This window comes from Propithecus coquereli, unplaced genomic scaffold, assembly GCF_000956105.1.
Source record: "Propithecus coquereli isolate 6110/MARCELLA unplaced genomic scaffold, Pcoq_1.0 Scaffold503, whole genome shotgun sequence".
Lineage (NCBI taxonomy): Eukaryota > Metazoa > Chordata > Mammalia > Primates > Indriidae > Propithecus > Propithecus coquereli.
Genome location: NW_012150875.1, coordinates 1,971,662 through 1,996,144, shown reverse-complemented (window position 1 = coordinate 1,996,144; position 24,483 = coordinate 1,971,662). Strand labels below are relative to the sequence as shown.

The following is a 24,483-nucleotide window of genomic DNA, read 5'->3' as shown; positions in this document are numbered from 1 at the left end:
GGCCTGAATTTGTTTTAATAGCTTTATACGTGACTGCAGTCCTATATTTATAGAATCGAAAAGATCCTGCCAGCGTCATGTGCATTTTCCAATTGGGCTTTGCTGCACGTGCTGGGGGAGATTGAACGCTGGAGTGACGTTCGTGAACTCAGAAGTCTCAAAGGTCCCGGGGCAAATCCTTCACAAATGTCAAGGGTCTAATGCACGGCAAATAGAAACCGCCATTTTCAGAGGACTATAATATGCTTACACAGAAAACGACACTGTATGTGGTTTAATCTTTTTAGCTTTTGATAGAGCAAGTCCTAAGCCTACTGCAAACATCTTAGGCTTGTCATTACAAACATTGAATCATATTTGTTCTTAACGGAGGAAAAGATCCTTTCACTGGAGATTTCGAGATGTAAACGAGAGCTCACTCCACAGGAATCGTGCTGGGAATGGGTCATTCTGATCGGCTTATCAGTGTGGCCCCTCGGCGCACAAGGACATGTGACGGGGCCACGACAAAACTTTACGGACAGACTGGTCTTCACCAAGGTATTGGGAAGTTACCAGGTTTTGCTACTTAAAAGTGAAAAAAAGAAATTTCCAGGAAAATAGCTTACAGCGAAGACTTTTCAAGAATTTGAGTGAACCCTTTATGCGACCAACTGAGTCAGTCTGAATGGGCACACACTCGCGGAGCACACGGCCTGACACTGGACGGGGAGGAGAACCTGAGAAACGGGGACCCTTCCGTCCAGACTGCAGGAAACGAGATCCTCCTTCCCAAACATCCCAGACACACTTGCTTCCTCCTCCTGCCCTTCGACCTGGAAATCCCACCTGCAGGGCTCTGCCTCCCAGAAGGAATGGACCAGCACATAACGCGTGCGGTAGAGGACGTCTGTCCCAGCGTTCTTCATCAGAGAAACTCAACACAACCCAAGCACCGATGCGAAGGCGCTTGTTGGGTCGTGTGCGCCTGCTCCCTCTGAATATCCTGAGCCTACTAAAACGGTGGCTGGATGTTCCTGAATGACAAAAGATATCCACCACATATTGCTAAGGAGAGTGCGCGATAGAAGAGTATGCATGTTACATATGGGTGTTTATGTGCACATGTGTGTCCAGTTTTGTAAGCATGTATAACCTTACCATAAATTGTCATAGAAAAGCCAGGAATTGATCATTTTACTGAATTTTTGTTTTCTGTACTTTTTTCTCAAAAATATAGTTTCCTTATGTAAAAATAGATAATTGCTTAGAAAGAATGTAGTCAAGTGACTTCAGAGTAAATGGTGAAAAATTCTCTCCTCCGTAAAAGCAACAAGAAAACTGGAGAAAATGATCAGAATCAACTTTCTCACAACTTTGGAAATTAACCAAATTAAAGAAATGTTTATTCCAGAGAAATGAGCCGAATTTCAGTGAGGAGGTTTGGCCTTTTCGTGGCCCATGCCCCACTCTCTCCAGCTCCGCGCAGCCCTGACACGGAACTGTCCGCAGTCGTGGTGGGGACCGGCTGCTCGTCAGCTGCTGAGGGAACAGAACCGGACTGGAGCCCTTCAAACACTTGTTCCCAAAATTGTCATCATTGACCCATCTGGTGGCTCCCTGACAACCCCACGTGCAAGGCGAGCTGTATTGAACCTGACTCCGAGCTCACTCAGCGCAAAAAGCCTTTTTCTCAGAAGTATTTGCTGAAAAGAATACAGTATTGTCTTCCCAAGTACGAGGCTTTCATTTCCCTTTAGACCAGTCCTGCTTAGTAATAGCTATGGAATGCTTTAGTGGTAAAAATCAATAAAAATCAATGCAGAGTCCAAAAAATCAGTTAAATTAAATTGATGTCACCAGATCTAGTCCAACTCCATCAAAGGCTGGGGCAAGGCAGAGGCGATGGACGGGGCTTAGGAGTTCGGATGGGCCATGCTGGCTCTTGCCCACTAGGTACCAGAGTGGCCCTGACAGCCGCTAAGTGGCAGAGCTCTGGGCTCCACCTCCGCCAGGCAGGAGGCAGCTTCCACACTCCACGCACACCGGCACGCCACCACACGTGGGACTCAGAACACTCCCCGTCCCGGCCCAGCGGAGCAAAGGATGCTCTTCTCTGTCCTCTCAGGTCACTGCACCTGCCTGGTGTCCTCCCGCCTCCATGACCACACCTCAGTTTCCTTTGCTGGCTCCTCATCACACCCCGCTCCAAATATGAGTGTGCCCCAGGACTCAATCTTCACACCCCTTCCTTCTCCGTCCACGCTTGCTTCCCATGTGACCTCCCCTACCCCGTGACACTAAGGGCCAGCTGCTGATGGCTCTGGATTTCCGCATCCAGACATGGCCTCCCTCCTCAACTCCAGGCTTGCACGTCCAGCTTTCTTCACGCTGCCTCCCCGGGTCTCTGCCGGGCATAGCGGCAAACTTGGCGTGTCCCACACGGAGCTCCTGCTTCCTGCCAAAGCACGGACTGGTTAAGTGACAGAACCAAGACATAAACCCGGACCTGACCCAGAGTCCACAGTCCTACCCCTACACGCAGGTGTCTGCCCAGCTCGGCAGGTGCCTGTCGGTAATGCACCTACACCTGGCAGTGGAGAAGAACAACGTGGACGATGCCGGCGTGCCATCTGAGCTCGGTCAGGGGAGGGAGGGAGACACGGAAACAAGCAACTACAACGTCCTCAAACAACACGCACATTTCTATGTGCGTATCCTCAGCACATGTCCTGATTATCTGTGTGGCTCTTTCTCTAACCACAGTCATCATATGAGTCGAAACATTTTTACTTAATAGCGAAAAACAAGTCCAGTGAGCTCGTCCACAGCAAAGACTCTGCCTCGTTCATTTTTTGCCCTATACAAACTCAGACAATGCTGGATTCTATAGTGCAAGGCAAAATAAATGAGCCACATGAGGAAGGTAGAGTGTTAAAGGAAGTTTCTGAAGTGGCCTCTGAGCTGGTACCTGAAAGATAAGTGGGGTTCCCATCCGGGGGCGCCCCACGTCAGAGCCCAGCTGTTCTACAAGGAAGGCGCCGTGCAAACTCCTCTTGTTCTCTAAAGTAAAATGCGATGACATGAACTTCTGCTTCTGATTAAGGTGGAGAAACACGGGCTGCATTTTCTTTCTCACCCAAAAACAAACAAAAAGTCAAAATATGTGAAATAATGGTTTTCAAGATGCTGGAAATCAGCAAGTCTGGACAGTGACCCTGAGAGACGGGAATCGCAGGTGAGCTCTGTGGCCGCCCAGCTCCCTGCCTTTGGACAGCTGCCCGGCCACGGTCCCGGGAGCGGGAGCCCAAGAGGACCCTGGAAAACCCCGAGTTGATAAGATGAAGCCGAGAGCCCAAAAGACCGAGGTAGCCAGAGTGAGCAGAACAGGTAGCTGGAGAGGGGAGAGCTGCACAGAGAGAAAACCCAAAGACCTGCAGAGGGGCCCTGGAACGTTCTGCTGACTCAAGCATGCTTGAGAGGAAAGGACAGGCGGGAACAGCGCCAGTGCACACACGGCACACGGAAGGGGGCCTGTTCCCATCAGTCACACTGGACAATGTTACGACTCCCGGCACTCTGGGTAGAGTTCACAGAGGGTGCCGCCGCAGTAACGAGGGAGCAACGAGCCCTCGATTGTGCACGGCTCCGGTCCTGACAAACCTTGCAAGCAATGCCTGGGCGAATTAGACCGTCTCCAGGTAACTTAGCTGCTTCCCAGAACAAAACTCAAGAATATTTATGGAAATACAAACATACCCATCACCTAAGTCAGTGAAATTCACAATATATGTCATCCAATCAAAAATTATGATGCCTGCAAAGAAGCAGGAAAAAGTTCAACGAACCTTGAGCACAAGAAACATAAAGAAAACTGCGTCAAGATCAGCATCATCAAAATCGGTTATGGTGAGAAAATCTTAAAAGCATCCAAAGGAAAAACATACATTCTCTGCATAGAGTCAAAAAAAGAACCCGACAGATGACGTCCCACCAGGAACAATACAAGTGAGAGGATAGGGAAGCGATGTCTTAAAGCACTTAAAGCATAAAACCCCGGACAATTCGTAATTCCAAACGTGGCAGTGATAGCTTTCAAAATGGAGGGAAAATACTTTGTTAGACATAAAAAAGCTGGAAGATGTCACCACCCGCAGAGCAGCCCTGTAAGACATACACGAAGGAAATCCTTTAGGCCAGCCGTCCCCAACCTCATGGGCACCAGGGACTGTTTTCATGGAAGACAATTTTTCCATGGACCAGGGAGGAGGGGAATGGCTTTGGGACGATTCAAGCACATTACATTTATTGTGCTCTTCATTTCTATTATTATTACATTGTAATCTACAATGGAATAATTATGCAACTCACAATAGGTTGGGGACCCCTGCAGAAGGGGTTGGGCAGAAGGAAAATGATACCAGATGGAAACCTGAATCTACAGTAAGAGAAGAGCAATAGAAATGGTGACCACAAGTATAAATATATATTTTTTTATTATTTAATTATCCTTAAAAGAAAATTGACTTTATCAATAATAACAAAAATAATACAGTATGGAATTTATGAGAAAACATGAGTCATAATGGATGAAAATAATAGAACAAAGGTTGGGAAATAAGAAATAAAAATATACTATACAGGTTATTAGCCTAAAAGTGAAGTGGTATGCTGTCACTTACAGACAGATAGTGATAGAATAGAGATGCATACTACAAACACTACAGTGACCAACCACTGGAATGCCAGAACAGAGAGCGACAGCTGATAAGCCAACAGAGGAGATAAAATGAAATAAAAAATACTGAATTCAAAAGAAGGCAGAAAGAAAGGGAAGAGGAACAAAATCCAGACAGAACAAGTAGACAATAAATGGCCAGATGGTAGATTTAAACCTGGTAACATAATCATATTAAACGTAAATGATCTGAATATCCTAATTAATAGCAAAGTTTTTCAGAATGGATAAAAAAGACCAAACTATATGCTGCCTACAAAACAAGCAATTTCATAGAAACACACAAGTAGATGAAAAATGTTAAAAAGATGTACCATTCTAACACTGATTGATGAAAGCTGAAATGGGTGTATGAATCTCAGATCAAGTGGATTTCATCCAAAAGAACCTAATCAGGTATAAAAAGGGTCCTCTCATGATGACAGAGAGAGAACTTCCTTGGGAGGGCACAACAGTCCTAATGTGTGATGAGCCTCTGAGAGCTTCAAAATATACAAAGAGAAAACTAATGTAACTGAGAGACTAAATAAATCCATAGTTACAGCTGGAGATTTCAAAACTCCTCTTTAAATAATTGATAAAACAAATAGACAGGAAATCGGCAAGGCTCCAAGAGACCTGAACGACACTATTAACCACTATGATCTAAAATTTATAAAATACCAAACAACAGAAGATCACAAAGTCTTATTAAGTACACACACAACATTTACCAAGATAGACCATATTCTGGGCCATAAAACAAGTATCAATAAATTTTAAAGGGCTCAAGTCATACAAAGTATGTTCTTTGACCAGAGTGAAATTAAATTGGAAACCAATAGCAAGACCTCTAGAAAAATACCCAAATATCTGGAAACTAAATAAAAACTTCTGAATAACCCATAACTCCAAGAAGAAATCAAAGGGGAAATTTGAAAGTATTTTGAAGCAAATGAAAATATATCAAAATGATGTTAAGGGTAAAATTTACAGCATTAAACTGGTATTAAAAAAAGAAGGGTCTCAAATCAATGACATCAGATTTCATCTTAAGAAAATAGAAAAAGAGCAAAGTAAACCAAAAGGAGAAGAAAAGAAATAAGGAAGCTCAGAGCAGAAACCAATGAAATTAAAAACAGAAAAACAATAAAGAAAATCAATGAAAACAAAAGCTGGCTCACTGAGAAGATCAATAAAATTGGTGAACACTCTACCCAAACTGATCAGGGAGAAAAAAATGAGAGCAAGATAACACACAAATTACTAATATTGGGAATTGGAGAGGTGAAACTGACATCATCTGACTCCACAAATATTAAAAAAAGATGTAAGGTAATATTATGAACCAATTTTTGCTAATAAATTTGACAACTGAGATAAACTGACCACATTTCTTGAAAAAGCACAAACTACCAAAACTTAAGAAAATATATATAACCAGAATAGACCTATATCTATTAGAGAAACAGAATCTCTAGTTAAAATCCTTCACACACACACACACACACACACCCACACCCACACCCACACCCTTTAGACACAGATAGATGCACTGATATGATTTCTACAAAATATTTATGGAATAAATGATACCAATTTTATATAAATCATTTCAGAAAATCAAACACCATAGTTTGAATGCTTGGGTCCTCCCCAAAAGTTTTGTTGAAACTTGATCTCCAATGCAACAGTATTAAGAGGGGCCTTTATGAGGTGATCAGGTCACAAGGACTCCTCCCTCATGAGTGGGATTAGGGCCCTTATATTAACAGTTTATCATTATCCACCTTGGTCTCAGGTTGTCCACCTGGCTCATTTTTAAGATTAAACTTACCAGAATGGAACTTTAGCCAGATCCTTTCTAAACACTTTGTTGATATTTTGAGCTGTGTTGTACTGCTTTTATGACAGAACTCGTATTTGAAAATAATATGAATTTTTGACTTATCATTGTACAAAAATTGTTCTAAAAAATTTGAAAGATAAGCACAAGTCGAAATGTGCATTTCAAAGAACAAGGATGTACCTTCACAATAAAAATAAAACAAGAAGCGAAATGTCACAAACATTAACTGTCAAACTTAGTACTTAAGGAAATTGGATATTTCATACTTAATAACCTAATAAAAGAGGTCTCACAATGGTTCACATCTTTTTGCCCTTCCACCTTTTGCCATGTGAAGACACCTAGATAGTGCCATCTATGAAGAATGGGCTCTTGCCAGACACTGAACATGCCAGCATCTTCATTTTGGACTTCTCAAGCCCCAGAACTTTAAGAAATAAATATCATTTATAAAATATCAGTCTGTGGTATTTTGTTATAGCAGCACAAACTAAGAAAAAAGGGAATACTTCACAACTCTGTGAAGCCAGAATTTACACTGATGGCAAAACCAGAAAATATTTGAAGAAAACTAAAGACCAATATCCTTCAAGAACAGTGATGTAAAATTCTAAGCTAAACATTAGCACATCAAATCCAACAACTTATAAAATGCTAATACATCATGATCACATGAGATTTTTATCCCAGGAAGGCAATATTGGTTTATCATTCAAAAATCAGCAATGTAATTCACCAAACTGATAAACTAAAAAAAAGCAAAACCTCATAATTATCTCTATATACATAGAAAAGGTATTTTTCAGCCAACAAAAACACTAACAATCTACCTTGTCACCACCATCACAACAACCTCCTGCAGCCTAGGCCATAGAGGCACTCTCAGGTATTGACGTTGATTACAAATTGAACAGAGACTATACTACTGCACCCACCCAGAATCAAAGCCAACACATCCTAACCAAATGACACCCTACAACCCATCTGCAGGTGGAATTCTTTCCCTAGGAAAGTTATTCTATAAAATTTGAAGAGGCAACTGTTTCACCACATGTGCAGATATCAACACAGGGACACAAGAAACAAGAAAAGGCAAGGAAACATGATACCACCAAAGAAACACAATTCTCCAAAGAAATGGAATTTTAATAATGTTCTAAAAAGGAATTCAAAATGATGATCTTAAGGAAATTTAGTGAGATACAAGAGAATATAGACAATTCACTGAAATCAGGAAAACAATTCATTATCTGAGAGATTCAATAAAGAGATAGATATTGTAAAGAATCGAACAGAAATCTTAGAGCTGAAGAAATCAATGAATGAAACAAAAATTACAATTGAGAGCTTTGACAACAGACTAGATCAAAAAGAAACAGTTTCTGAGCTTGAAATAACTAAGCGAGAAAAAAAAAGAAAAAAGGATAAAAAAGAGTGAAGAAAGCCTACAGGACTTATAGGACATGACTAAAGTAATAAATATTTGCTTTATGGGATTTACAGAGGAAGGAGAGAGAGAGATATGCATAGAAGCTTATTTAACAAAATAGCTGAAAACTTCCCAAGTCTTAGGAGACATATGGACATCCAGAACCATGAAGCTCAAAAGGTCCCAAATAAATTCAACCCAAAGAAGTCCTCTCTGATGCACACTAAGATTAAACTATTAAAAGCCAAATATAAAGAGAGATTCTAAAAGGATTGAGAAAAAAAGGCATCATGCCACATATTAGGGAATCCTCCCTAGACTATCAGGAGACTTCTCAGCAAACCCTTGAAAGCCAGGAGAAAATGGGAGGTTATATTCAAAGTGTTGAAAGAAAAACAACCTACAGCTATATAAAAAACTATGTAAGTAGCTATACTTAGATAAAACAGAATTTAAGACAAGCCATGGTATGTAAATCTTTCAGATCTCTAGTAGGAAGGTTAAAAATCAAAATGGTTAAGGAAAGCCATAGCTACAATAAGCTGGTAATAAACATACAATATAAAAAGATGTAAATTAAAACAATTATAAATTGTGCAGGAAGGGTAAAAGTCTAGAGTATTTGGATATACTGTTGTTATCTGATTAAAATAGTCTGTATATAATTTTTTAATGTAAGGCCCATGATAATCACAAAGAAAAAATTACAGCAGATACAGAAATGAGAAAGAAAAAGGAATCAAAGCTTAACAGTACAGAAAACCAGCAGCCACAAAGGTAAACAATAACAGAGGAAGAAAGGAACCAAAGATATATAAAACAATTAGAAAATAATGAACAAAATGGCAAGAATAAGTACTTTCTTATCAATAATAACCTTAAATGTAAATGGATGAAATTCTCCAATTAAAAGATATAATATCTGAATGAATTTAAAAAAAAAAAAAAAGATCCAACTCTATGCTGCCTACAAGAGGATCACTTCACCTGTAAGAACACACATAGATTCAAAGTAAGGACATGGAAAAAGATATTCCATGCAAATGGAAACCAAAAGAGAGGAGTAGCAGCTACACTTACATCAGATAAAATAGACTTTAAGACAAAAAATGTAAAGAGAAGCAAAAAAAGCTCATTATATAACGAAAAAGGGGTCAATTCAGCAAGAGGATATAACAATTGTAGAACTATACGGATCCAACACTGGAGCACCTAAATATATAAAGAAAACATAATTAAGTTTAAAGGGAGAGATAAGGGCAATGCAATAATACCAGGGGACTTCAGCTCCTCACTGAGCAGTGGGTGGATCACCCAGACAGAAATCAACATTGGATTTAAACAGAACTTTCATGGACCTACCAGACACTTGCAAAACACTCCATGAACCACTGCAGAATACACATTTTTCTCAACTGCACATGGAACATTCTCTAGGACAGATAATATGTTAGGCCACAAAACAAGTCTTAACAAATTTGAGAAGACTTAAATTATATCAAGTATCTTTTCTGAGGACAATGGTATAAAACTATTAATAGATATCAATAACAGAAAGAACTTCAGAAACGTTACAAACACACGTAAATTAAACCTGCTCCTGAGTAAACAATGGGTCAACAAAGAAATAAAAGGAAATTTAAAAAATTTTTGAGACAGGTTGGGAAAATGGAAACATGACATATTAAAACCTATGGGATACAATCAAAGCAGTTGTAAGAAAGAAGTTTATAGCAATAAATGCCTACATCAAAAAAGATGATCTCAAAAACCCTATATGACACTTCAAGGAACTAGAAAAACAAGCACAAACTCAGCCCAAAATTAGAAGAAGAAAATAATAGAGTAGAAACAAATGAAATAGAGACTAGAAAAACAATACAAAAGATCAGTGAAACAAAGAGTTGGCTTTTTTGAAGATAAACAAAATTGGCAAATCTTTAGCTAGGCTAGACCAGAAAGAGAGAAGACTCGAATAAATGAAATCACAGATGTAAAGAGACCTTGCGGCTAACACTGCAGAAACGCAGAGGTCGTAAGAGACTATTGTGAATTGCCACACGCTGACTAATCGGATAACCGAGAAGGAATGGATAAATACTGGACACACCCAACCTACCAAGGTTGAATTATGAAGAAATAAAAATCCGAACAGACCAATACCGAGTGAGGAAATCGAATCAGTAATAAAATGTCTCCCGTCCAAGGAAAGCGCAGGACCTTGGTTCTAACGCCAGTCACCAGAATAAAGCTCCTCCGTTCCAGTCTGGGTGGGCGGGAAGCAGGGCAGGTACAAAGAGGAGGAGGTGGTGGCGGATCTCGCACTGGGCTTCTCCCTGGTACCCGGTCTCCCAGGTGGGAAACCTTAACATGTGCACCTGTGCCCGTGTACACATGAAACACACAGGACGCGTGAGAAACCGGTGACACTGGGAGAGACCTTCCATAGCACAGTCTTTAGTTCCTGTTCAATTTATGTCACGTGACTATATTACCTGTTCACAAAAATAAACAACAAAGTCACTATAGAAAGTGCTTCTGCTTCTCCAGTGTAGCCTTTTAGTCTCCTGCCTCCGGGCGATGCTCTGTGAGGTCAGGGCTCCCCAGGACACGGCTGTTACGCAATTAGCTCCCCAAGGGAGGTGCAGACAGAGCCACCCTTCGACCTCCCAGGTGCTTACTCTGACCGTCAGAACTAGAGCTTGTCTTAGTCCATTTTGCGCTCTATATCAGAATACCTGGGATGGGGTGATTTACAACGAACAATAACATATTGGCCCACAGTGCTGGAGGCCAGAGAGGCCAAGGGTGAGATGCTGGCATCTGGCGAGGGCCTTCTTACTGTGCCATAATAAGACAGAAGGCATCGCATGGCAGGAGGGCAAAGAGAGGGTGGGGGGCACGCGGTCCTTTTATACTAGCATTGATCCCACATATAAAGGCAGGTCTAATCACCTGTTAAAGGCCCCACCTCTTAATACTGTTACAATGGGGATTCAATTTCAACAAGAGTTTTGGAGGTGACACACATTCAAACCAAAGGAGCCTACTGGGCTCTCCCCTCACCTCCACCTCCTTGGTAAATTAATGAAAAGGAAAATAAAGTTCATTGAGCTACGAGCATCCCCAGGTCGCAGCTGAGAGAGTGAGCCGGCTGCCTTCCAGCCCAGCTCAGAGGATGTTCTCTGGCTCAGCTGCAGATACGATGCACGCTCACTGCAAACAGCTCACGCCTCACAGCAGTATTAAGAGGAAAAGGAGTCTCCCTTTCCTTGCCCACATCTCGCCTCCAAAAAAAGCTACTGCTGACACTTTGCAGCATCTCCTTCCAGACCTATTTCTATACAATTAGCAATTTACAGACTCCCACTTCACTGTGTTACCAAAGTGGAACCGTACTGTACATGGTACTCCACGATGCGCCGTCTCCGCTCCACAGCCGGCCACGGTTCCAAAGCAGGGAGTGTTAATCTAGCTCTTTCCCCTGAGGAGCCGTAAATAACCCCACCGTGTGGGTGCCACATAATCCTGTCATCTGTTGAGCTAGGCCACCATGAATGGACATCTAGGTCAGTGCTCGTTTTTGCACTTTTAACCAAAGCTGCAGGAAATGTTCTCATTCCTGTGTTTCCCTGCACGCACATGAACATTCTCATCTGGCTGCCCCGGAGGGCAGTGCAGATGAAGTTGGCATGGCCCTCGCCCTGGGGTGCCAGCCCCATGCCAATTCCTAGAAAGGGAAGAATTCCTAAGTCAAAGTTTCTGATTATTGCAGGTTTTTCCAGGAATTCCTTTTGCTATTCTGCCCAGTATCACAGGCTGCTGCTTCGGAACCAGTCTCAGGTGCTTTCTTGGGAAGAAAGAGGAAAGGTAAAAGGGGTCGTGTATAAATGAGAACATAAGGCTAAGCAGCTCGGGGTTAAAACACACTCACCATGAGATATCTTTTCCTCAATTAGTCTGCACGTTGATGTTGAAGTTCATCCTAAGGCCATAATTACAGAGATGCACAAAGTCTTAGCTACAAGGATGCGTATACCCATATTGCTAATGTAGTCATTTCTCAGCCAAACTGCAAGTCCAGACTGGCAATTCCGGAACCTGGAAGGCCCAGGCCATGTAGCTGATGTACACAAGGCTTTGGCATTTGAATGGAGGAGGAGGAATAGGTCCCAGGACAGAGGGGAAGTGGCAGAGATAACCCCGCTTGCCCCGGCTCCACACGTGAGAACAGTCCTGGAGTGTGTCTTGCTGCTGCTGTGAGACCATCTCCAATCTGTGGTGAATTTTCCATTTTAGGTATTATGCTTTTTAATTCTAGAATTTCCATTTGGCTTTCTTTTACAGTTTCCGTTTCTCTGCTAGGATCCTCCATCTGGTCATTCATTATGATCATTTTGTCCTTTAAGACCCCTGATATATTTGTAATAATTGCAGGTCCATGTGGTTTTGAGTATGGCCTTAGGGCATCCCCCTTGCTCCTAAGGTGTGGTCCTTGTGGCGTTTCAACAAACAGTCTGTTGCATACATTGAGGTCTCTTCACTTCCCCTGGGCTGAGCCCCCAACCTCTCCCAGCACTCCCGACCCCTAGTGTCACCCTTCAGCTCTCATGCCCACAGGTGACCTCTGCTAGGTCTGTGGGGTTCTGCCCGCAAAGGCGCATCTCAGCCCTTGGCCAACTGGATGTCCACAGACCCCTCCACACAGCTCCTCCTTGGCCCACAAGCTGCAGCCGCTTCAGCAGCCCAGACTCCAGTCTCCTCCTCCTCATCTCGGTGAGGTTCCCTCTCTGCCTTGAGGGCACCTTGCTGTGACCCGTGGGAAGATGTCCAGGGGAACGCCGGGCAATCACCTGTGGGCTCACCCCGGGCCTCCCTTCGAGGATAACAAATCTACACTGCCGTTCAATGCCTCCAAACAGTCTCGCACGTTGTCCAGTTTCATAAGGGTTTTAGTGGGAGGGCAGCTCCTATCACTCTGTCATGGCCAGAGGCAGTAGGGCCTGGGCCCTTCTGCAAACAACAGTGGGGCCGTTATAAACGCTGCCGCCAGACTCCGGGGGCTCCAGGGCAGACTTTCTCCGCCGTGCCTGACACGGAGTGCGTGGCGCGTACTTTCTGAATGAAATGAGAGTGCGATGTTGGATCGGGGGGTGGGGGGAGCGGGGAGGAGACGGCCTGGCATGAAGGTTGGGACCCCGTTAGGAGTGAACTGTGAGTGGGCCCTGGGAGGTGCAGCCGGTGTCCTGGGGAGGGGACAAGGCTGCCTTTGGCTCTGCTGAGCTCAGGGGCAGTCAGGCCTCGGCAGAGACACAGAAGCAGACGAATAGGCACATACAGCTTTAGCATCAGAGAGTGCCGCAGCCAGGGGAGAACACCTGCGACACCACGTGCGGGCCGGGATGTGAGGCTGGGCCGAGAGAGCGCAAAGCCGGCCGGGGAAGGAGCCCAGATGCTCAGGCACGTCCGAGACAGGACGGCAGGGAGGAGGCCAGATGCTGCGCCGTGGGTGCCAAGGAGGGGGCAGGTTTGGGGGCACCTGGGCAGAGGGGGCCGGGAGGGGAGGAGATTCCCCTGAGGGGTCCCGAGGGAAGGAAGCGTCACTGTCTGTCACTCTCAACCAGAAAGGGGAGCCGAGCCAGGCCTTCCAGGCTGACAACGTTTCTGCAGGGAAGAAAGCACCTTTGGTGTGTATTTCAAATGTGAGCTAGCATTACAATTGCAGCAGATAACTCCGTGGAACTCTATAATTACGCACCTCCAGGGTTCCCAGAGTCTGGTTTCTGTAAAAAGCACCGCTGTCTGTCACAAAGAGAAGAGCGAGGGAGCCCGGCTTCGTGCAGTAGCTGTAAACCAGGAGGAAGGGCGTGCAAAAATGTCAGGGTACATCTGGGACCTGAGTTCTAGCCCAGATCCACCACGTACCGGCCACAGAGCCCAAATCAGCCTCCTGGGCCTCGGTTTCATGGTCTGTGAAATGGGGTGATGGAGCCCAGTCCCGGTCATGTCACCTCCGAGTTTCTTCTGAGCTTCATCAGCTCTGTCATCGAAGAAGACTAAGTGCCAGACGCCATGCTGAGAAAGATACAGAAATAGGCCACCGCACCTGACCCACAGGGACTAGGAATCTGTGACAGGGAGAAAGCAAGTCGCTTCTTGACACCAAAGAACTGGAGGTGGCCACGTCCACGCAGCCTCGAGAAAGGCGTGTGCCCACCCGTGTAACTGACGTGCTCACGGTGAAGTTACTTAACGTCAACTCTGTGGCAGATCAACTGCACGTGGCCTCTAGTGTCCTTTCTTCCTACGAAAAGGTTTTCTTACCCCTTGAATCAGGGTCACCGTGGGGCTTGGTTTTGCCTGTAGAATAGGGTGCGAGTGACAGTAGGGGACCTACCTGCCTTCTGTCACTTTCACTCTATGTGGTTTCTCCTGCTCTGGCACCACTGCCATCATAACCGTGAATTCTGAAAAACACACGTACGTCAGATTACCAATGTCCCGCATACCGACTATAAAATATAGAAGGTGATCACAGTGAGGGTGCCATTGCTGAGGGTGTCTATGTGCAGCACAGAGAGAGACACCTGTCAGCTGCAGAGAGGGACCTCCATGAACACCTGTTGGCTGCATAGAGGGACCTCCGCAGACACTGTCAACTGCTCGGCAGTGCTAAGTACCACGCCGACCACACTGGCCGCCTCATCCTGTTGAATCCTGACAGTGGCTCCACCGGGTCCTGCAAGGCTTCTGCCCCTTGGGCGGCTTCCAATGACCTGCTCGTCCTGAGAACAGCAGGAGGAGGAAGCCAGGAGCAGCCCTTGCCCCTCCCCAGAAGTGCCTTGGGGTGACCTCCCCTAACTGAGTCATCAGGTTCTCAAGGCGACTCTCAAAGAGAAGATCACCACGTCCTTTTCTGAGGGGGACTGGGGCTCCAGGGTCAGGGTTAGGACCACACACGCAGAGACCCAAGTGAGTAAGCGCCGAGTGGCCAGTCAGAGCCCAGCAGCCTCCACTCCTCGGGGGGCACCCCCACGCCGGGGAGTGAGCAGGGCAGGGGAGAGCACCCCTCCCTGGCTGCAGAGGGTCTCGGCTGGGGGAGCTGGCAAAACTCTGACTGGACCTGGAAGTGTGACGGTCATGGGGGAAGGATATTCTGATTTCTGCGTCCAAACAGCGTGGATGACTCGGAGACTACGTCATGTTTCATTACCCCCAAGTGAACAGAAGAGCCAGGTGCTACCGGGTTCATCGGGAGCAGGGATGGACAGGATGTTGGAAAACAAATCGAAGTGGCCTCGCGGACCAGCCTTCGTGCACGACGCCGGCACAACACATCAGGTGCCCGTTCGCCTGACGGACACTCAGCCGCTGACTAGTGTCCCTCTGCAGACGTGAGCAGCTCGGCCCTCCAGGCACACAGGCGGTGCTCAATAAATACTCTTGAATGGCTAGGTGGTCCCTGGTTGACCCTGAGCTGGGCAGGGCCTTGGTGAGCTCAGAGCACGGCATGAGGCCCCGGCCCTTCCCTCCTCTGCGTTTCTCTTCCAGCCGGGGCCCACGCCCCCACGCCCCAGACCCTGCCCAGTCCCCCGCCCCAGAATGCACAGTTGACGCCCTGACCCCAGTGTGACTGCACTTGGACGCAGGGCCTGTGGGGAGGTGACGGAGTTAAAGGAGGCCATGAGGGTGGCCCTGCTCTGACAGGACGGGGTCCTTATAGAGATGCCCTCCCCACACCCCGCACACACAGAGATTCGGCCACACGAGGACAGAAGACGACGGCATGTCTGAGCCAGGCCGAGAGGCCTCACCAGAAACCGACTTGCCAACACCTTGATCTTGGCCTCCCGGCCTCCCGGCCTCCAGGACTGCAAGCACATAAACGACTGTTGCTTCAGGCGCCCGCTCCGTGGTGCTAGGACACCCCTGCAGGCCCCGTCCCCTCTCCCTGGGCCGGGCCAGGGCCCCCTCATGCCCCTCTCTCATCACACCTGCACTTTCCAGACCTTTCTAGGTCCCTTTGGCCACAGTAGCTCCTGTGCTGCTGCCCGCCAGCGACAGCAAGAGCAGCCCACACGTAACGAGCCCCTGCCGTGCGCCAGGCACAGGGTTAAGCCCTTCCAGGCAGGTGCTTGTGTTCGTCTTTCCTATTTTGCAGATGACGACGGTCACACAGAGACACCAACTCCTCACTCAAGGCCACACAGCCAGCAGTGAGGGACTTGCACTGCCACCTCGAGGCTTTGCGTCTTGGTGCCTTTTGGACTCAGCTGTCTTCCTGAGGATGTCTCTCCCCGGCCGCTCCCCGGCCTCACGCTGTCCTGTAACCACCACACGACTTTGCCAGCCCGGCACCGACGTGGTGCTCAGGAGTGTCGGGTGAATGGTGGGTGACACGCATGGGCTGCAAAGCTAGATAGGCCTGGATTGCAAAGGGCAAATTCCTCCCCTCCTCTTTGCCTTGGTTTCCTCAACTGTTAAAAAACAGGTAGGGGGTGCAGTGACCGCATCTGCCCCCCGCCAGGTTGTCGTAGGGACTAGGTAAGAGAAGGCGTGAAAGGTGCTTGCTAAGTACCCGATGTGAAGTCATAGCTTTAACAAAAAGAGCAGCCCAGTCTGGCCATGGTCACCACGGGGCCGGCTGAGTCCCAGCCTGACGTGCCGCCCGGCAGGAACGCCTGAGCCTGGCACGCCAGCCCGGCAGACCAGTCCTCCAGCGCATCCTGCGTCCCAGTGAGCGTCCACAGCGCCACCTGCTGTCCATGGGGGGAATGGCTGGGAGTCCGGATCATTGCAAATCCCAGAGCCCCAACTTCCAAGAAAAGGCTGAGACCGCCTGGCATTCCGTGAATTCACACGGTGACAACTACGGGTGAGTCCTCCCCTCTCCACAGGCCGCTCCTCCCATCGCTGAAGCACATACTGCAAGCCACTGTCTCCACGGGATTCAAACAACACGACGCTGTTTAGCTTTCGCTTTTCACAAGTGGGTGTCCTCTGGGAAAAGGACCCTGGAGCCCGAGAGAGGGCCCCCCCTTCTTTCAACGTGGGCAACACCCGGGACGGCCCAGCACCGCCTCCCTCCACGCCACGTTTACTGCGTCACCAAACCCTGAGTCACCCCGTCCCTGGCATTGGGTTCCAGACAGGGCCCTCTTTTGTCTCGTCAACTTTATGGCAAAAGTCGACTTTCGAAGTTAGTCATGAGCTCCCCGAGGGTGGAGGCTGCGTCTAGGTTTTTCTTAGAATCCTTGAGGCCTGGATCTGGGACATACAGTACTTGTCGAATAAATAGCAAAGGCATTTTGTAAAAAGCTTTAAAAAAATCTATAAAGCACTAAAATTCCTCCTCTACCTTAAATCCCCTCAGTCTAGCTTTTACAGCCTGCGCTAGCGCCCGCTGTGCCGCCGGGATGCACATTTCTGGGCCTTCCTCAGGAGGTCAGGCTGTGGCGGAAAATACTAATACGCGCAGTCGCTACTCCACGTTGCGCTTTCTTCCTTACTGTTTTACACGTCTATTCCATAGTGTATGCGATGCATTAACGTGGCACCTCTCATGGGTATAGTTTGTAAGTAAATGATGCACAAATACTGGTTTTTTTTTTTTTTTTTTTGCTACTGAGATGCACCATCAGAAAACTTTGTGAACTTCTCTTTAGATTGTTTTTAAAACCCGTGTGGTCACACACCCTCCCTGGAGTCCTCTAGGTGAAGCCCAGCTCCTGAGCAGCCCCAGCGTAGAACACACCGTGGGGTTTATTTTTAGGTTCACGCAAACATTCCAACTCTCAGGACCATCGTGGTTGGCATCTGACTCAGGACGTGTGCAGACTCCATTGCTGCAGGGCAGCCCTGGGCAAGTCCTTGCAGCGGGTCACAGAGCTGCCCCCGCCAGGTAACACAGCGCAGGCGGCAGGGTCAGGCAGGTGTGGGAGACACAGAGATCACTGCCTCCTGGAGCAGTTCCCTGGGCTGGGCCGACAGCCTTCCAGCTATTTGCCGCTCACTTATAGTGGTCCCCAAAGCAGATACGATTTGCCCAGAGGTGTCATCCTTTTCTGGCCAGTGGCAATAAAGGCAGGTGATAGAGTTAGCATCCTCAGCCTTCTCAGGTCACGTGGGATCTGAAAAGTACTAGACAGTCAGAACCTCATGTCGCCCCTTTGGCTGTGCCGCCAGAACCGCTCAGTGTTAGGTCCCTGCCTGCACACACACGCCGGCCCCGGGCACTCCACGCAGCTTTCCCTCCCTGTAAGTGCCAACCCTGCCATGTCTCTGTGACTTCACCCACCCGGCAAACTCTTACTCATCCCTTTAAACCCCACTGGGCCTGTCCTGCCCTACCCCTGACTGCCTGCAGGCCGTGTCCAGTGGTGTCCTTCCCACCCGATCCTGCCTGTAAGCCCGAGAACTCCCCCAGCGCAGGAATGCAATCTTGTCAAAAATGCCTGTCCCCATGTCTCTCTAGTGATGAACCAAGACGTGCTCACTGTAAACCCTCAAACAGCACAGAGACGTATTAATAGCACATTTTCTGAACATCGCAGATTGCCCACAATCCCTTCTATTGTAAAGGGCTGGGTGGATCTCCCCAGACATCCTCTCCTCCCCTTCCCATCAAGGGACACGGACAGGTCCTGCGGAGAATGGGGGGTTCCTACTGCGAGGGGAGGGGAATCAGGACAGCATTGCTGACGTGGTCTCCGATGAAGGATCAGCGCATAGAAGGTATTTAAATCTGTGTTATTTCCAGGATTTTGTCCCAGACATGCACTGACACAAATGTCTGACGCGGAGCAGGCTAGACAGACGTGGCATCCGTGTGTGTGGGTGCAACGTCGCAGGTACACACGCAGAACTCTCTCCCCACGCACGCGCCCCACCCGGCAGCCGGCACAGCTGCGGCCGATGCTGTCGGCCGGGGGCTGCGCTGGCCTTCGCTCCCCACCCCTTGAGGGCTCCGTCCGCACACTCGGCGCCTCCTCTCCCCGGTGCCCCGCGCGCTCACCAACAGTTGGTTGTCTCTTCCCAGACCTGCTTAGGCCGGCAGCATCTGGACTCCCTTACTGTGTAAAAAGTGCGAAGTAAACGTCATCCTTACAAGTCACTCGGACATCAGAGGGTGCACACCGGGTGCGGTTTACTCCAGGACCTGGGACTCCTGTTAGAGAATCCCAGAGGCGGCCCCAACCCTTGCCCAAAGGGACAACTAACGTGCATTCGTGGGTTTTTCCCTTTTTGCGTTCATATTTTAAGTTGAAACAAAACGTTTGATCCGTGTACATATCGCTTTCACGTTTCGAGCTTTAATCAGCTGTTTTGATTAACAACAATCTAATCCGTTGGTCCTGATCACACCGGGTGAGAGAATTTCGACCTTCTCTTGGGCGTCCGTTCTTCTTCCTCACACAGAGTACGGTTGGGCAGGTGTGTTTCTCTGAGGATTTATTTTAAAAAGATCACAAAAGTGGGATCATTCTCAAGTTCTTTTCAGCGCCTTGCAACGTATCTTGGATGCGTTTCATGCCCAAGAGCTCGCACGCTCAGCGCAACGTCCGCACGAGGCTCCGCTGCAGACGCAGACCACGGCCGACTCCACTGGCCCTTTGCTGATGGCTGCTCAGAACGTTTCCAGTTTTCCTACCACAAGTACCACCAGTGAACATCCCTGGACTCTGCTTCCCAGCCACACACAGTCTCTCCCCAGGGACACCGCGCAACGTCTGAAGACATCTGGGTTGTAAGACTCGGTGGGGGGTGCCAGCGGCATCTAGTGGGTGGGCGCCAGGGATGTTGCTAAACATTCTACAAGACACAGGACAGCGCCTACAGCAGTTAGTTACCTGGCCCCAAACGTTAACTGTAGCAAGACTGAGCCACCCTAGTGCATATAAACCATCATGCTCGAGTGCTAGGGTACCTGGCACATTCCGGGAAGCAAAGCTGCTGAACAGAGCACACGCACTGAACACCTGGACAGCTGTCAGTTTGTCGCTGCGCTCATGTGTATGAGCGTGCACCGCCCTGGTCGCCCAGCAGCACAACACACCTGGTCTGAGATAGGTGGCCCACGGCAGGTGCCCCAGAGGCCTTCTTGAGGCTTTTCTTCCCTGAGCAACGTGAAGGACTCCCTCAGCCTGTCCCGGCACGCAGGGCACCAGGCGATTAGTTCTCCTTCCCCCTGTTCCTTGCTAAGTGCGCAAAGCAAAACCGCGGCCAGTCACATAAACGTATCGATTGCACGTCCAGACGGAGAACAGACGTGCCCGTGGGGCTGCAGGGGCATCGGCACTTGCTAATTGACAAACTGGCGGAGGGAACGAGGAACACCACAAATCAGCTGTGGACCGTCCACAGAACTGGAGCCACGGCCCACCTGGACCCTGGGAGGTGTCTCTCTGCTGACCTGTGCCAGCTGCCTGGCCCTTCCTGTCCCTGCCTGCTCCCGACAAGGGAGCCGAAGAGGTGGGGGTACCATCGCCACGACAATGAGAGCAAATGCTGAGCACAGACGGGACTACAATAAACAGCCTTAGTGTCAGACCCATTTTACAAATGGTATAACTGAGGCACAGAGAGGTTAAGAAACATGTCCAAGGTCACAGAGCTAGAAAGGAATGTGTCAGGGCAAGTAGGGTGGCCGGACCCTACAGAAAATCTCTACGCCGTAAGCCCAGAGAGGGAGGCCCAAGCGGGTGCACAGACAGCCCTCACCTGGGAACACCAATGCCACGGACTGGATGTGTGTGTCCCCCAGAATTCCCATGTTGAAGCCCGACCCCCAGTGTGATGTGTTTGGAGGTGGGGCCTTGGGAGCTGCTGAGGTCGTGACGGTGGAGTCCTCATGAACGGGATTAGGGCCGCGTCAAAGGGCCCCAGAGAGCTCCATCTCCCCTCCTGCCACGTGGGCGGCCGGAAGAAGGCGCCGTCTATGAACCAGGGGCGGGTCCTCGCAGCTCCGCCTCTGCTGTCTGACACAGGATCTCCCTGTCTCTAGAACTGGAAGGGATAAGTTTCTGTTCTCATAAGGCAGCCAGTCTATGGCATTTTGCTATGGCAGCCCGAAGGGTGGGACACACCAGCACTTGTGAAGCTGGGGGGCCTGGTCCCTCAGGACACGACGCACGGCTGAGACACGTCTGTGTGTCCTGGCCCCACAGTCTTGCTGTCGTGAGCACCTGGGCAGAAACTGCGCACAAGGCAAGCTGCACGGGGAGCCGGGAAGGCTCCGGAAAAGCCTGCTTCCGGTGAAAGTAACTCCTTCTCCCTTGGGGAAGCCCCTCCCCTCTGCCCCCTCCCTCATATGTCTCCGCCAGGCCAGGAGCCCAGACAGGACAGCGTCACAAACAGGACAGGTGTGGTCTCCACTCTCGGATTCAGGATAGGAGAAGAGATAACACGCAAACATCTTTTCCTTGACGGCTTCTAACACTGAAATCTTGAGGCAGCCACAACATAAAAACCATTCTTGGTGAAATTCACTTTGCTGGTTGCAGAATGCTCCCAAAGCCCTGCCCCATCCAGCGCTGACCACACACGCCGTGAAGGCACCCGTGTGAGCCTGTGTGCGGGCAGGCCTGTGTCGGGGCACGCATGTGTATGCAAGTGTGTTTGCAGAGGGGCGCACACCACAAGCTCTGGCATCGAGCAAGATGGATAAACACGCAGTCCGCAACGCACCTTTGTGGAGCAAGACACCAGGGAGACCCCGCATGGAATCCAGTCATCAGACTCGGACTAGAGCAGACACATTTGCTACAACTCGACCCAGCAGACGCTCGCCCTTCCTGCTGGTCCATGGAGCAGGCCTGCCTCGGAGGGGCCTCTGCGCCTCCAGAAATCAACTTCTAATATAGGTGAGGGATGGTGTTGACCAATAAAGAATTCAGGCTGACAAAAATGTTTGATAACAAAAATTTCCTTGGAATGCTGAGTGAGAGAGAGAGAGAGAGAGAGAGAGAGAGAATAGATAAATGAACAAAACTGCAGTCGTGATTAATAATTGATTCATCTAGTGCCTAGTGCTTTTCTGCTTCCACACCACAGAGGTCTAAAAACAGCACATCAGGCGAGAGACTGGGAGCAGGATTTGAACTCCGAACACGCCGCAGAGAGAAGCAAATAACAAAAGCAAAATACTCTCATGGGGCCAGGCGCGGTGGCTCAAGCCCATAGTCCCTGCACTTTGGGAGGCCGAGGCAGGAAGATCACTTGAGGCCAGGAGTTCGAGACCAGCCCAAGCAATGTAGCAAGACCCCGTCTCTACAAAAAATAGAAAAATTATCAGGGCGTGATGGTGCATGGCTGTAGTCCCAGCTGCTTAGGAGGCTGAGGTGGGAGGATCACTTGAGCCCAGGAGGAGGTCTGCAGCCCTCCCTCTCCCCGAGACCCGAGGGCAGGACGGAGCCGTCACTCTGACCCGGATGACACTCCTGAGGACAAATGTGGAGCTGGACTCCAAGGGCCTGTGGACGCCTGGTCCCAAACGCGCTCGCGCCGTGTCTCCTTCACACCGTCCGGGACGGCCCTTTGGGACCGATGGATCAGGCACTCTCCCCTCCCCTGTCCCGTCTCATCTCGCTTTTTTTAAATGAGAATTTTCTGCCACACCTTCCAAACGCCAGGCATCTGCGTACCACCTATACACTTCGACACATGCTCCTCAGGGGTGACATTCCCAGACACTTGCTGTACCACTTCTGTGTTTTTTCAAATACACATGAAAACTCACACACAATTCCCAACATGAAACCAGTTCACTCGGGCCCCTCCTCCGGCCACACGGCGAGCCGGGCCGCGTGCGCCCCCAGAGCGCTTTTCAGGGGACGAGTCTCCTCGCCTGTTCTCTGCAGCGCAGTCCTTGCCCGTCCCTCCCCGTGCTGGCAGCAGAAGCGCCAGCTCAGACGTGAGCCCCTGGGGACGCCAGCCCTCCGCGGGGGGCCCACAGGTACAGATCCCAGATCCGCCCCTTCTCACCAGAGATTATGGAGTCGTTCAGCGCCTCCTCGTCCTGGTACAAGAGCAAGTCGTCCTTGAGCTCGGAGTTCACGATCAGGTTCTCCTTGTTCTCCTCGGACTCCTTGGCCGCCGTCCGCTTGCTCTCCGGGGGCCCGTCGGCGCTCCAGGCCTCCTCCCGCTCCCGGCCCCGCTCCATGCTGGACGTTCGGGACAGACGGACATCCACCCGCTTCTTCGGAGACGCTTTGCTTTCCCGGCCTTGGAAACTGGATGGAAAGACGGTCCAGGTTAGACGCTACCCCTCATCCAGAAACCCTGCAATGCTGACCTCAGGGCTCGTGACCGCTATCGCGAAGGTGCCAGAGGACACGAGGCTTCTCGGCTCTGTCCCGGCGGTGCCGGAAGGGGCGCTGGCACGTAGCTGTTAGAAGGAGCTGAAAGCACAACACGCGATAACCCTGCCCAAGGCGGTGCCAGAGCCACCCCTGCTCAGACCACGGCGTCCGCGGGACCCACACGGCACTGGGTCTGACATTCCGCCAGTCCACACGCACCTTCTGTGACCCACTTTGCCTCCAACAGTCCACTGTTCCATCACAGAACTGAGCCGCAGGTGACCCAGAACGAAAGGGCCGCTGCGGGCACGGCCGCCTGGCACTCTCGCCCGGTGCAAGACGCGGAGCCCGAGTCCCAGGACGGCAGAACAGCTGCTTCTCTCCCGCCCTCTCCTGGAAGCTCCCGCCCCACCCGATCCCGAGGGGCGCACGCAGGGGCTGTGGGGCCGGGCTCCCCCGGAATGTGGGCACCAAGGCCAGCCACGTAACCCGCAGAGCCCGGTGCAAAATGAAACGTGGGCTTCCTCGCTCAAAAGCCATTGAGAATTTCAAGGCAGAGTGTGAAAGCCGGCCACACCCTGGGTGGCTGCACGGTGTCGCGCCCGAGGTTAGCCCTGGGGGACTGGTGGCACCAGGGTCCCCCTCGCAGCAGGGCCTCACCTGTCCTGCCGGTGCTTCGTGGCCAGCGCCCTGTGCAGCTCCTCGATGACGCGGCTGGGGGGCAGCGGCCGGTGGACGGTGGTGAGATGCGGAGACCCCGTGGGCGTGGAGAGCTGTCCTCGGAGCGGGGGGTCAGTGCTCTTCGCGCCGGAGCCTTGGAAGAGCGCTGCTTGGCCTGCGGCGCGGGACGAACCGACAAGAATGTAACTCTCAGGAGTGGGGACCAAGGGCCTCGCTGAGACATGGGCCGTGGGCAGAGAGGATGTCCCACCCCGCGCCCCCAGCCCCAGCCAGGCGTCCCTAGCTAACACGGACATGCCTCCCAGGGAGAGGAGACCAGGGCGCGTCCCTGTCCAGTTCCGCTCGCCCACCGGACGGCAACACCAGCATCTTCCCTGACTCAGAGGGTCGTCAGAAACAAAGACTTTCAGGAAGGGCTAGAAATCTGGCCTACGAACCAGGAAATAGGCGCTCACTGACACCAAATCTGCCTGACCCTTAATCTTGGACTTTTAGCCTTCAGAACGGTGAAAAACAGATTTCTGTTGTT

At 49.7% G+C, this 24,483-nt stretch overlaps 1 protein-coding gene across 1 annotated transcript in view; it reads right to left on the bottom strand.

Moving 5' to 3' along the window:
• PHACTR3 (phosphatase and actin regulator 3) overlaps positions 1–24,483 on the bottom strand; it is a 199,233-nt gene that overhangs the window by 37,345 nt on the left and 137,405 nt on the right. Inside the window, exons 6-8 of the mRNA XM_012656471.1 lie at positions 23,934–24,108; positions 22,957–23,204; positions 14,372–14,441 (exon numbers count right to left, since the gene is read on the bottom strand). Coding sequence (XP_012511925.1) covers positions 14,372–14,441; positions 22,957–23,204; positions 23,934–24,108 — 493 coding nt within the window. The remainder of the gene's footprint in view (positions 1–14,371; positions 14,442–22,956; positions 23,205–23,933; positions 24,109–24,483) is intronic.